The following is a 14877-nucleotide window of genomic DNA, read 5'->3' as shown; positions in this document are numbered from 1 at the left end:
GAACATTGAAATGGGTAATAATTAACTGAAACAGCTAATTTATATCTCAATTGGTAGCATTACATGGTAGGGATGTAATTATTAATAAACACATTTGTCCGGATTTTAAAACGTCCCCCGGATGAAAGTCCATCATGCAGGTGCCCGGAAGTACCGGCTTGGGACTTCCTGTGGAAGAACGTGTGGACCAAGTTTTCACCATTTCTAGTCAAAGAAATGTGGAAAGCATCGTCTGCTAGGATTTCGGTTAGATCACAAGTATGCATTCAACTATATCCATTGTCATTTATCGCTGCTGCATCACTTGGTCTCTGTGTGTAATCCTATTTCGAAATGTCAGTTAGACCTACCGCCGACCTTGAGATTGACTTCACCTGAAACAAATGTTGTGTAGAATGTCACTATCAGCGTCTATTTTGTTCTCTTTTGTGTGATGACATTCACTAGTGTTGACATATAAATATGAATCGTCATCGATTTAAGAATGTCTTGAATAAGGATAATAAATTGCATGAACTCGAAGCTCACATTCCCACTTAGGCAGTATGTGCCAAGAGGTTTTCACTTCACTTGGCTCTTAATTGGTATCATTTTGAACAGATTTCAGTGTTATCATATGGACAACTAGAACTCTTAGCTGAACTGACTAGACTGAACAGAATTTTTCTTGACTGGGGCTTTGTACTGGTCACAGACTGCTTGGGCCAGTTTATCATCAAGTCCAGATGCAACACTAGATTTCAAGGTGTCACTAGATTAAAGGGTGTTGATAATATCAACCACGACTCTCTTGTATCATTCTAGTGTCCCCCGCCGTGATATTGCTGGAATATTGCCAAAAGCGGCGTAAAACCATATTCACTCACTCACCCACTCTTGTATCATTAAAACTTGCAATAAGCTTGCAAAGGTTTGTTTTCAGCAGAGACCATATAATATTATATGGTCTCTGTTTTCAGCAAATATTGTTTACAGTTAATCATGATATCATGTTAGAGAATCCAGATAAACCAATCAAATCCTTACCTTGCCAGTGAATTAGGTCACTGGTTGCCATATTTAAAGTTACATTGCTATGCTTATCTACCATTAACAGACGTACTGCTCCCATAATACTGTGTTAGCAAGCCGCCACTGTCTGTGACAGTGCTAACACATCATTATTTGGCCTTGTCATCACTCAGTATTACCGTAATTTTCATAAATCTCAAACAGATCATATATGCAATGAATCAAGAAAACGGCCGTTATGTTTACACAAAATTGATTATTTCCAGTGTGCCAAGTGTCGCAGGTTCTTCAGCAACACCAAGAACCAACAGACTAATGGCGGAGGAGCACAGCCCACTCCTCCACCCCCACCACCTGCTGAATCGAGGAGGTGAATAGCTCAATACAGCCTCACAATCAACCTGCCTACTTAGTACTTTGTGCAATCTCATTCAGATCTGGTCTTTCATTCTGATACATTACCACTCTGCGTGAAGGTCTTGTCAGGTGAACTTTCTAATAAGCCAATCAGTGTTAAGGCTAAATTCTCGTTACGAATGAGCAAAGCATTCAAACCAGCATATCTGATTTCTTTATGTTGAAAACGAACAAAACTGACAAGTTCCAAAAGCTGTATGCATTCTGCTGTTTCTGAAACCATGAGTATCATTGAAGGAATATTTAAGTCCTGTGTGTGTTTTCATTTGTACACATCAAAATTTCCTAATCAAGGCTGTCAATAAAATTAAGCAGAATCGTTTTAGAAAGCTTACGTCTGATTGGCTCAAGGTCCCCTAAAGCAATCATTTGGATTGGGTGATCAAAGTTTGCTCAGGGTTTATTTGGTGTAATTTTCTATGGAGGTGACCTGCAACATAGAGGTATTGTATGGGGAATAGAAAATCTGATTTTAATGAAAAATTGTAGTTAGTGTATATTGAATATATCATTGTTAATTAAAAAAAAGTAGCTTAATTCCTTGTTTCTTTTCTTCTTATGTAATATCATATATTATTTTACTCATGTTTGTTTGCACTTGAAGACATATTTGAACTTTGCCTTTTTTATAAGTGGTCAGTGATTATCTGCATAAGTTATAGTTTGCTTCCCAAAAATTATTATTGGACATAGAGAATATTGCACTGACCAAAATGGCATTGATATGCCCCCTGCAAAAAGGTCGTATCCAAAACACTCCAACCTAATTTCTTCAAGTTGGGTCAATATTTGCTGTTGTTCCAGCACATAAATCTAACCAATGTAAATACTATAGGTGCAGACCCGTGAAAATCTGGGGCAGAATAGGTCTTCAGCAACCCATGAGGCGACTATGCTTGTCGTAAGAGGCGACTAATAGGATCAGTGGTCAGACTCTCTGACTTGGTTGATGCATGTCATTGTATCCCAATTGCGGGGATTGATGCTCATGATGTCAATCACTGGATTGTCTGGTCCAGACTTGAATATTTACAGACCACCGTCATATAGCTGGAATATTGCTGGGCACGGTTTCAAACTGTGGGAGCAACACCTCTAAGGTCAGTACACTGCATCAGCCTCAAGGACTCTAACACTATTGTGGCTCATCATTAAGTTTTACATGATCTGTTTCTTGTTTGTAGTGGGGGTGGAGTATTCTTCAAGCTCCTGGGTCTGACAACACTGACTACGGGCGGTGTGGTGGGATATGCTTGGTATGACCCAAGCTTCAAGAAAACCCTGGAGGATAACATCCCCTACTCCAAGGATGCATTTGGCTACATCTTTCCCTACCTTCCTGACCCAGCATCTTTCAAGACAGTGGAAGCCCCAGCGTAAGTGCACATATGTTAGATATTTGAAAACTGAACAAAATGAATGACTAATAGATTACCTAGATTGTATGGATTCAATTGTAAAGCCCCTAACAGTCATTCGGAATACACTGTGTTAAACATGTTAAATATTTCATTTTCAATATTAGAAAACACATTCCGTCGGTCACTTTCCTGATCTGGTAAGAGACGCTTTGATTGGTCGGATGAAAGGTCGTTCTGATGTGACCCGTAATGGGATGTCCTCAGATCTTTGTTTAGCGGTAGCGAGAACTAAGATCTGATTTTAATGAGATTGCTGCGCACACTTATTCACGTGATAGTGTTCATTCATGAAGAACATAGCAATGTGAACGATGCCATTAAGCATGATCAAATGTCATCAGAAATTTGTTCTATTCGACTTGAAACGTTTAAGCAGGTGATATTGTTCTATTTATAACATTTGTGAAAATGTCTTTTATATGCAGTCCCAAGTCAGAAGTGAAGCCTCTAGAGTCAAGAGTAACAAAGTCATCTCAGGTAAATCAGCAGTGGTTATGATAACACAGCCTTGGAAATGCAATGTTTTATGATGAGTCTAGTGGACTTGTGGAAATCTTGTTTTACTGGTCCTCAGAGTTTGTAGCTAGTCCTGCTTGAAAAGACAAAAATACTTAATTTGTTTACAATTTTTGTCAGTTTTGTTCAGTTCCAAATGGTAGCAAAATTGAAGCATAAAAAACTGGTTCAGAATTATAGCCCTCAACATGCTCAAATGCTGCTAGTCAGTGAGGACTACCATCCTTGGATTTGTACTTGTCCAAGTTACAATTTGGTAGTCTTGGGCTAACTCCCTAGAAGCTTGTTGATGAATGACTAATCAAGCTAATATGTGTTACCATGGTTACTGTATCCCTAAGGGTCATCACTCATTCTGTCAACCAATTGTTTGTCTGGACAAGACATGACAGTGTTTTTTGTCGAATTCCAAACTAAGTTCTTTTGGCATGCAAACTGCGAAAAAATATGATTTTGTTCCAAATTTGATCATTTCAATGTTCATATTTTTGTAAATTCTGAGGAATTTGGAAATGTTTAATTCATATTAAGAATTTATACTGTCATTTGCTGCAGACTTTGCAGGGCCCAATATCGGTGCAAGTCTTGATAAATCTCTGCATGATAACTTACATACCACCATCATATGGCTGTAATATTGTAAAACAACATTCACTTACTCCAGCATTTTGTGAATGGATTTGAGGAAGAAATTTTGAAGATAGTAGTCTGTCATTGAATATTATGAAGGCATTGTAAGTTTGTTGATTGTAAAAGTTGACGCTCCAAGTTTATCATGTTTATGTTATCCCATTGATGTACAAAGAGATACTTTGTCTTTCACAGAAGCCAACTCCCACCCCTCAGCCAGCACCTAAACCTGCCCCGAAGAAAGAAGGTAAGAACTAAGTGTACCTTTTGAGTTTTGTTTCAAGTGTTTTTCATGTGTGAGTGTACAGAGAACTGGAGATGTGTATTGGTTTGGACCCCACTCAAATACTTGTGTTCCAAGACAATGACCAAGTGTTTGAAAACCTGAAAAGAATTCATGTCACCAATTTCCCAGTGCTTGCAGACACTCACAGCAAATGGTATTGTGTGAGGCTTTGTATGTTTCTGTTATTTGGTCATTTTGCTGGTAAGCCTTGGAGTTGATGTATTTCAGGCTGATATTCTCATTCAAAAACACACACATTTATATGTTTTAAGACACATGTTTGTTTCATTGGTAGGTCTGAAAAAGAAACACATTCACCAGCATGGTGTAACACATCTGGTGATTTGGTGGTAACTAGCTATGAATATATGAATTTACAAGTCCTTTACTCCCCCTGTCTGACTGCCTCCGTGGTGTAGTGGTGACACACACACGCCACACCACATCACACCACACCACACCACACCACACCACACCACACCACACCACACCACACCACACCACACCAACACCAACACCAACACCAACACTAACACACACACTCACACACTAACACTAAAAGTGCAATAATATTGGACTTGACGTTAAACCCCATTTCACCTCACCTTATCCTCAACATATTCACGGCGACATTAAACCACATTTAATCTCACTTCCCATGGTCCACCATTGCAGAAAAAGTAGATCCAGCCGTAGAGAAGGAGCGACAGAAGAGGGAGACACAGCGGCAGTTGAAAGAAAAAGAAGCAGACAATGCAGCCCAAAATGCTGGTAGGTTGACGCTGTTAGGTCTTGATAGATAGAATATTGCAGTTGTTGGGATCAGGATGGACAGACCACCACATAACTTGGCAAATGCCAATGACCTCTGGACTTGTCTTAAATATGTTGAATTTCTAAGGCTGTTTATTGGTAGGGGGGCAGATCGAGGTATGGGTCAATTTAAGGTCATAACAAATTACGAAATGCATTATGAGTCGCATCTCTACGAAGCGATATATTAATATTCATGGTGATGGGGGATCATGGTGTACACAAAACAATGAAGTATTGACAATGCTCACTCTCACTCACTTACTCACTCACCTTGCAGCCCTGGAGGTGATCCTGGAGAACTTGGCGGAGGCAACCAATGACCTGGTGAGGCAGGCGACTGATGCACAGAAGAGAGTTGTCGACACCACCAAGACTCACACACAGCTCCTCAGGAAGGCTATGGATGACACAAAGGAGGTAAGAGATATTCCCTGTGCAAGTCACTGTGCAGAGTTGCATCCCCTGGACATGCCAGAAGCCTGTGACCAAAGTTTGGTTATGTTTCAAGGTTTGTCAGCACCTCACCAGTGCACTATACCTGTGATTGTGGGTTTCACCATGGTGGTAAACATCTGAAACCTGCATCACTTCAGGCTTTCCTACCAGGCATGTGATATTAGAGGAATACTGTTCAAAGTAACCCGTGAAGATTCCGGGGTAGAATAGGTCTTCAACAACCCATGCTTGCCGTAAAAGGTGACTATGCTTGTCGTAAAAGGCGACTAACGGGATCAGGTGGTCAGGCTCGCTGACTTGGTTGATGCATGCCATCGATCCCAATTGCGTGGATCGATGCTCATGATATCAATCACTGGATTGTCTTGTCCAGACTCGATTATTTAACAGACCGCCGTCATATAGCTGGAATATTGCCGAGTGCGGCATTAAACAACAAACCAACCAACCAACCATCTGTTCAAAGTGGTAAACACAACTCTCACTCACTCACTCACTCACTCACTCACTCACTCACTCACTCACTCACTCACTCACTCACTCACTCACTCACTCACTCACTCACTCACTCTTATTTAGCCTACATGGTGGAACCATGGCACTATTTCAGTGTTTGTTTGTGTTGTGACAGATCCTGCAGAAAGACAGTCAATGGCAGGAGGTATCAACAGCCTTTGAAAATCGGGAAGATGCTTTCAAGGAATCCAAGACAACTGTGTACTCAGCCAGGTAGAATCCTATGAGTTTGTTTCATGTTCAACGTCTTTGTTAAGAAAAGGAAACATTTCCTGATGTGTCTTTGTGAAACTCCTCCCTCAACATAAAACAACCCATTCTTATCGTAAAATCCGTGAAGATCTGGGGTAGAATAGGCCTTCAGCAACCCATGCTTTCCGTAAAAGGCGACTATGCTTGTCGTAAGAGGCGACTAACAGGATAGGGTGGTCAGGCTCGCTGATTTGGTTGATCCATGTCATCGTATCCCAATTGCGTGGATCGATGCTCATGATGTCACACACTGGAGGTGAGGTGATTAACAGGATCGGGTTGTCAGGCTCGCTGACTTTGATGATTATTTACAGACCGCCATCATATAGCTGAAATATTGCTGAGTGCGGCATTAAACAACAAAGAAACAAACGTAAGAGGCAACTAACAGGAACAGGTGGTCTGGCTCGCTGACTTGGTTGATGCATGTCATTGTATCCCAGTTGCGTAGATCGATGCTGTCTGAACTCGATTATTTACAGACTGCCGTGATATAGCTTGAATATTGCTGAGTGCAGTGTTAAACAACAAACAGACAATCAAAACAAACAAACCATCGCATTGAAGGAATTAAATGTTGAAATCTGTAAGGCCACTCTGTCTTCATTGGTACCAGAGCCCTTTGGAAATTTTGTGATCATGCATTGTCAACCCAATGTCTTCCGTGTAGTTAAGACTTATACTACTCTAGGATGGAAGTTTGACCATAACACTTGAAAAACAGGCCCCTTATTGCGTCAACAGGCAACTGGAATCTACTAGCAACTTTCCTGAAACAGAACATGTATCATAGATGAGACATCAACTACGCTGGGTTAAATCATGGTTCCCAGAAGAAGCCATTGAAGGTTGGGGGATGTCATGCGCACCCTTATAGTCTCTATTTGCACTGACACCTAAATTACAGTTAGCATTTGTCCAAGTTAGTCCTTTCTTAAGGGGGCACGGGTGGCCCAGTCGTCTAAGGCGCCGCAATTCGCTGTGCAGAGTTGCGTCCCTTGGGCACGCCAGACACCTATGATTGTGGGTTCGAATTATGTTTCTAGGTTTGTCAGCACCATACCCGTGCTCATGGGTTTCACCGAAGTGGTAAACTTCTGAGACCTGCATCACTTCGGGCTTTCCTCCCACATTAAGCTGACACGCCATGATATGACTGGAATACTGTTAAAAGCGGCGTTAAACCCAACTCACTCACTCACTAGTCCTTGCATACAATACGTCCATTCTGGGGATCCTACATTTGTTTTAGTAGCAGAAACATGTTAGTCTGTCTTTAGCATGTGTACATGGAACAGTCTGATAGAATAAGACATGGTAACTGGTTTCCTCCAACAGACAAAACTTAGAGAAATTGCGTGCAGCCATTGCTGATGGTAAACAGAACGTGGTGACAAAGAAGAACAAGGCACTGATCTCAGCCCAGGAAACACTCAACAAGCACCTGGCAGAGCTCGGCCAGGCTTCTTCACAGGTGAGGAGAGCACCAAACACATGCTGTTACTCGGTGAAGGAAAGAATGTATATGGGATCATGACTGGTATATAACTGGGATTATGACTGAGATATATGTGGGATTATGACAGATATATATTGGATTATGACTAAGCTATATATTGGGTCATGACGGATATTTATGGGGTCATGACTGGAATATATATGGGATCATGGGTGGGATATATATGGGATCATGGCTGGGATTATGACAGATATATATGGGGTCATGAATGGGGTATATATGGGATCATAACTATGATATGTCTGGGATTATGACAGAAAAATATGGGATCATGGCTGGGATATACCTGGGATTATGACAAGATATATATGGGATCATAACTGGGATATACCTCGGATTATGACTGGGATCACAACTAGGATATACCTGGGATTATAACTGAGATATATATATATGGGATTATGATTGAGATATGTATGGGATTATGAATGAGATATATATGGGGTCATGACAGGGATATATATTGGATCATGGCTGGGAACATGACTTGGACATATATGGGATCATGGCTGACATATACCTTGGATTATGACTGGGATCATGACTGGGATATACCTGGGATCATGACTGGGATATACCAGGCATTATGACTGGGATATACCTTGGATAAGGACTGAGATCATAACTAGGATGTTTATAGAACCATGACTGGGATATATATGGGATCATGGCCGGAATGTAAATGGGATCATGACTGGGATATACCTGGGATTATGACTGAAATATATATGGGATTATGACTGGGATTATTACTGGGATGTATATGGGATCATGACTGGGATTATGACTGAGATATATATGGGATCATGACTGGGATATACCTGGGATTATAACTGAGATATATATGGGATCATGACTGGGATATACATGATATATTTTGGATATATATGGGATCATAACTAGGATGTATATACAACCATGACTGGGATATATAAGGGATCATGGCTGAAATACATATGGGGTCATAACTGGGATATTTCTTGGATCACAACTGGGACTATATATGGGATATCATCTGGGGTGTACATGGGATCAGGACTTGGATATATAGTGGGATTATGATAGGATTTATAGACAGACAGACAGCGTTATTTGTTTTAGGCCATTTGACCCATTGTACAAAATACATTTACATTATATTTATCTAAGAGTTACCTAATTGATACTTTTTTGTGTGTGTTGAGAACACGTACATTAGAAATTTTGCAAAATTTATCATTGAATCGTTGTTGGATAGTTGACAGAGTCTTTCTAAACAAAAATAATTATGATTAACTGTCTTTGGGATATACATTTCCCGCCGACTTGCATAAAGAGGACAGTTGTATATAACATTAAGTTCATCCTCAATTACATGACAGTGTTTACATAAGACGGCATCCTCCTCAACTGGATATATATTGGATTAAAATTTGGAAATATATCAGGTTAGATGTGGGACAAGACTGGGTTATACTTGGAAGCATGACTGGGATGTGATAATGGCCACAACTGGAATATCAAGTTGTAGTTTATGAAGATGATGTTGGTCTGAGTCACACTTATTGTAGAAAGTGATGTGTGTGATTCAGGTTTCGAGGGCGGAGTCGGAGGCGAAGGTGATGTCGCGCTACAAGGACCTTGTAGACAAGGGGAGGAAGCAGTTCCAGAAGGAGCTTGAAAGCATCTTGCCTGATGTCAAGCTCGGGGACAAGAAAGGTGGGTAGAGAATCAGTGTCAGAGTGAACATTGTTTTACACAGCATATGGTGAGTGTGTTGGGATCTAATGCCATTTTGGGGGGCACGGATGGCCCAGTCGTCTCAGGCGCTGCAATTGGCTGTGCAGAGATGCATCCCTTGGGCACGCCAGAACTCTATGATTGGTTCAAATCCTGGTTCGTCCTGATTATGTTTCTAAGTTTGTCAGCACCATACCTCCTCCAAGCTTGTGGGTTTCACCAAGTGGTAAGCATCAGAGACATGCATCACTTCAGGCTTTCCTCCCACATCAAGCTGACACGACATGATATGACTGGAATACTTTTCAAAGCTGCTTTAAAGCCAACTCACTCACCCTCTAATGTCAGTTTTAATAGTACCTCAGTCATATAACGACGTGTCAGCTCAATGTAGGAGGAAAGCCCGAAGTGATGCAGGTCTTAAACATTTACCACTTTTGTGGAACTCACGAGCATAGAATGGACTAATGCTTAGTCTCTAAACAAGTCTGATCGTGATAGAAACAACCAACTCCATATAAATTGAAAAAGAGCCAAGAGATGGGACAACCTGTGGAAAATCTAGACTTGCTTCATTTAGAGTTATGGCATTACCATGATTACAGTAAGGGCTGGGTGGAAGGGAAAATAATATGGTTCAGGGACTGTGAGAGAGACTGGTATGATGATGACAAACCTAGAAACGTATTCAGATTCAAGCTCATGATCAAGGTGGGTGCTGCAACTCTAAAAGATCTTTGACCAAAAGGGTGGCCCAGTTGTCTAAGACGCCGCAATTCGCTGTGCAGAGTTGGGCATGCCAGAAACCTATGGTTGTGGATTCGAATCCCAGTTCACCCCGATTATGTTTCTAGGTTTGTCAGCACTGTACCCGTGCTCGTGCTCGTCGTAAACGTCTGAGACCTGCATCACTTCGGGCTTTCCTCCCACATTAAGCTGACACGCCGTGATATAACTGGAATACTGTGAAAAGCGGCGTTAAACCCAACTCACTCACTCATTCTGTTGCCTGCTTCAGGTAAGAAGCTGACAGAGGAGGAGCTGAATTCCCTGATCGCCCATGCCCACCGCCGTATAGAACAGCTGCAGAAACAGCTGGCCGAGCAGCTTGCACTGGAGTCTCAGCACATCGACAAGGCTCTGGAGCAGCAGGTGAAGGAGGACGAGAAGCTGGCTGCGATGCGTGTCAAGATGGAGGCGGAGAAGATGCAGGGAGACTTTGGTGTAGAAAAGGAGAAATGGGTAAACACAGCAGGGCATTTCTGTACTGATAGTTGGTAATGCTTCGGTTGACCCCTGAAGATCTGGGTTAGAATAGGTCTTCGGCAACCCATGCTTGCCGAAAGAGGCGATTATGCTTGTTGTAAGATGCGATCAACAGGATCGGGTGGTCAGACTCGCTGACTTGGTTGATGCATGTCATCGTATCCCAGTTGCGTGGATAAATGCTCATGATAATTGCACAAGTGACATTGTTCATTGAAATATGCCAATGTTATTATTATTATTATTTATCGGGTGTCGGGCACAGTGATTTGGTTGATGGATTGTCATCGTACCCCCACAATGTGGATCATTGCTCACAATATCAATCACTACATCATGTATCCCAGACTTGTCTATTTACAGGTCGCTGTCATATAGTTAGAATATTTCTGAGTACCGAGTTAAACAACACCATAAGACCATACACACAAGTCCAGAAGTAATAAACAAACTTAGCTTAAACATCATTGCAACTTAGTTGCGAGGCAGTTATGTACCCCTTCCATGCTTCTGTTTGCTGTAAACAAAAATGTCTGCAGTCTGTTTTTTAAAACCCTTAAATTGCAAATTTCTACTAGTCCTTATGACACCTTAACAGGACTACAGGACTAAGGCCAATTTCTAATGTTGGTCTGTAATGATACAAGAAATATGGACTGGCATGTAAAACATTTCAGTCTGAGTAGGGGAAGCTTACAAAGATTACTCACACAATACAGATTAGTAAAGAAGTTTGAGGTGTGTGTGGGGGGGGTACTTAATATGGCAAATACAGTATTGGAAATCATCTACTGCTGCATGAGTTTGGGTTACCCTCCAACATTAATGTGACCACCAAGTTTCAAGTTGCGTTGTTCTCTACTCACTTCATGTTGAATCTGTCCAGGCATCTGAGGCTCGTGTGGAGTTTGAGCAGGAACTTCGTCAGCAGTTAGCCAGGCAAGCTGCCGCCCACAGCGACCACCTCAAGGATGTGTTGAATGTACAGCATGAAGAGTTAGACCAACAGTTTGAGCGAGAGATGCACACTCGCATCCTGGAAGAGCGACAGACCTTCCAGACCGAGGTGGCAGGATGGATTGCACGCCTCAAGGGCATCGAGACTGCTGTTGATGGTGGGTTCTGTGTGTAGTGGACATGGTGGGATCTGTGTGTAGTGGAGATGGTGGGATCTGTGTGTAGTGGAGATGGTGGGATCTGTGTGTAGTGGAGATGGTTGGTTCTGTGTGTAGTGGAGATGGTGGGATCTGTGTGTAGTGGAGACGGTTGGTTCTGTGTGTAGTGGAGATGGTGGGATCTGTGTGTAGTGGAGATGGTGGGATCTGTGTGTAGTGGAGATGGTTGGTTCTGTGTGTAGTGGACATGGTGGGATCTGTGTGTAGTGGAGATGGTGGGTTCTGTGTGTAGTGGACATGGTGGGATCTGTGTGTAGTGGACATGGTGGGATCTGTGTGTAGTGGAGATGGTGGGATCTGTGTGTAGTGGACATGGTGGGATCTGTGTGTAGTGGAGATGGTGGGTTCTGTGTGTAGTGGAGATGGTGGGATCTGTGTGTAGTGGAGATGGTGGGATCTGTGTGTAGTGGAGATGGTGGGTTCTGTGTGTAGTGGACATGGTGGGATCTGTGTGTAGTGGAGATGGTGGGTTCTGTGTGTAGTGGAGATGGTGGGTTCTGTGTGTAGTGGAGATGGTTGGTTCTGTGTGTAGTGGAGATGGTGGGATCTGTGTGTAGTGGAGATGGTTGGTTCTGTGTGTAGTGGAGATGGTGGGTTCTGTGTGTAGTGGAGATGGTGGGATCTGTGTGTGTGTAGTGGAGATGGTGGGATCTGTGTGTAGTGGAGATGGTGGGATCTGTGTGTAGTGGGATGGTGGGATCTGTGTGTAGTGGAGATGGTGGGATCTGTGTGTAGTGGATATGGTGGGTTCTGTGTGTAGTGGAGATGGTGGGATCTGTGTGTAGTGGGATCTGTGTGTAGTGGAGATGGTGGGATCTGTGTGTAGTGGAGATGGTGGGATCTGTGTGTAGTGGAGATGGTGGGATCTGTGTGTAGTGGAGATGGTGGGTTCTGTGTGTAGTGGAGATGGTGGGATCTGTGTGTAGTGGAGATGGTGGGATCTGTGTGTAGTGGAGATGGTGGGATCTGTGTGTAGTGGAGATGGTGGGATCTGTGTGTAGTGGAGATGGTGGGATCTGTGTGTAGTGGAGATGGTGGGATCTGTGTGTAGTGGAGATGGATTGGATGCCTTGAGACTGCTGTTGGTGGTGTTGGGTGGGAGAGAATAAGTGTCAGAGCTAACATTGATTTACACAGCATATGGGGGGGGGGTGTTGGGTGGGTAGTGAATCAGTGACTTGTGTGTTTGGTGTGTGTTAGAGATAGACTGCATGTTTAAAAGCCTGATAATGGAGATTTCAAGGCTTGTTTCTTTTACAAAGTTTCCTAGTAGATGTGTTTATTTTGCAGACGATAGTAAAATATAAATGTTGTTTATTGTTTCAATATTGAAGTATGCTAGAGAGAACATTCAAAGTTAATGATTGTTCAGACTGATCATCAATTTATGAAAAATGGTCAATCTTGCAAGTTTTATCCCATTGCCAGCACATTATGTAAATTGAATATATGTCATGGATTTCATAGAATAATCTTTTTTCTTCAGGTCGAGCTGAAGCAGAGAAGATTGCCCGAAATGCGCAGGAGCTATGGTTGGCCTGCATTGCTCTCAATGGGGCAATCCGCCTCGGTCGAGAAGAGGGGGTAGAATGGGAAGACAAAATAAAACCATTAGCCAATGAGATTGTAACAATTTCAGATGCTTCAGGCCAGCATCCGTTCGTAGAAACAATCATTCGTACAATTCCCGAGGAGGCCCTGAAACGAGGCGTGTGGACAGAGGAGAGTTTGAAGGAAAGATTCCCTAAGGTGAAACGGATCTGCAAGAGAGTTGCAATGGTCGATGAAACTGGAGGAACCTTGTTTAAATATTTCCTATCTTACATTCAGTCCTTCTTCATATTTGACTCTGTTTATGCCAAGTCACTTGATGATGAAATTGACTTGGATAAATTTGACACATTTGCTATTCTGGCACATGCGGAATTCTGGCTGGAGAAAGGAGACATGGACCAGGCCATTCGCTTTCTGAATCAGCTTCAAGGGGCTCCGAGAAGGGTGGCATCTGATTGGATAAAAGAGGCCAAGTTGATGGCGGAGACGAGACAAGCAGCGTATGCTTTGATGGCTTTTGCGTCAGCTAGTGGACTAGGGACATTGTTTTAACTATAGAATCATGATTAGATTGAAGTCAGGACCAACATTTGTATTTTTGCATGAGTGCTATCGCTATCAGGAGGATATCGATGTAAATACTCCAGAAAGTAGGCACCATTTGGTAGTGCTTCATCTTCTTGTAAATTATAAAATGATTCTGATCTTTTTTGTTAGCAGACTTGGGTGTGGAATGAAACAGATATCAGACGCATGGTACAGGTTTTGATAAGTTACGTTGTTATTGGTGCTGAATGTAGTAAAAGTTCAAAGTAAAATTTGTTAAATGCTTTCACTGCCATGTAAGCATGGTAATAAATTGCTCTTCTTTAGAGATATCATGGAGAATTAAGCCATAATTGCCTTTGTGAGAGTGTAATTGTAACATTAAATTATGCAAGAAATGTGTGATGATCTTACTGATAGAACTGTCAGGTGTGAGTTTAAGTGCTGAATTCTTGTACAAAATGAAGTTAAATGTGATATATCCTCCAGGGATGTTTGTGAATAAATCCCAAGTTTATCCCAGTCGTGTCATCTATTGTTGTTACAACTGACAGTAGACAGCCTACGCCTACAGACATGTCGCGAAATTCACACTAGCCTAAGACATTGTGCTGAGGACAAGTACTAATCCAAATTCTCAATGCTTCAGTTTTGCTACAAATTTGAACTGAATAAGAAAACGGACACACAATGAAAACATGTAATCTAGTTTATTGGGTGTGCAATATTATCTTTTGCTGCAGACTGCAACATTGGTCTCCTTTGACGGGCATTACA

The 14877-nt window shown here is 42.1% G+C and overlaps 1 protein-coding gene across 1 annotated transcript; it reads left to right on the top strand.

Moving 5' to 3' along the window:
• Positions 1-115: 115 nt before the first annotated feature.
• On the top strand, positions 116-14622 carry LOC124146057 (MICOS complex subunit MIC60-1-like). The gene is made up of 13 exons (XM_048393392.1): positions 116-258; positions 1278-1381; positions 2613-2804; positions 3275-3326; positions 4191-4242; positions 4957-5052; positions 5375-5514; positions 6185-6282; positions 7660-7795; positions 9412-9538; positions 10578-10801; positions 11712-11940; positions 13487-14622. The coding sequence occupies exons 1-13, from the start codon at positions 217-219 to the stop codon at positions 14104-14106; spliced, it is 2112 nt and encodes a 703-aa protein (XP_048249349.1). The 5' UTR covers positions 116-216; the 3' UTR covers positions 14107-14622.
• The last annotated feature ends 255 nt before the right edge of the window (positions 14623-14877 follow it).

Source organism: Haliotis rufescens, unplaced genomic scaffold (genome assembly GCF_023055435.1).
Source record: "Haliotis rufescens isolate VD_foot unplaced genomic scaffold, xgHalRufe1.0.p SCAF_12, whole genome shotgun sequence".
Lineage (NCBI taxonomy): Eukaryota > Metazoa > Mollusca > Gastropoda > Lepetellida > Haliotidae > Haliotis > Haliotis rufescens.
Note: the sequence above shows the minus strand (reverse complement) of the source record. Positions and strands in the feature narration are given on the sequence as shown.

Excerpts from the sequence above, each read along its gene's own strand:
- LOC124146057 (XM_048393392.1), top strand. The coding sequence starts at position 217 with ATGTGGAAAGCATCGTCTGCTAGGATTTCGGTTAGATCACAA. Across the intron at positions 5,515-6,184 it reads CTATGGATGACACAAAGGAG|ATCCTGCAGAAAGACAGTCA; the intron begins GTAAGAGATATT and ends GTGTTGTGACAG. Across the intron at positions 11,941-13,486 it reads CATCGAGACTGCTGTTGATG|GTCGAGCTGAAGCAGAGAAG; the intron begins GTGGGTTCTGTG and ends TTTTTTCTTCAG.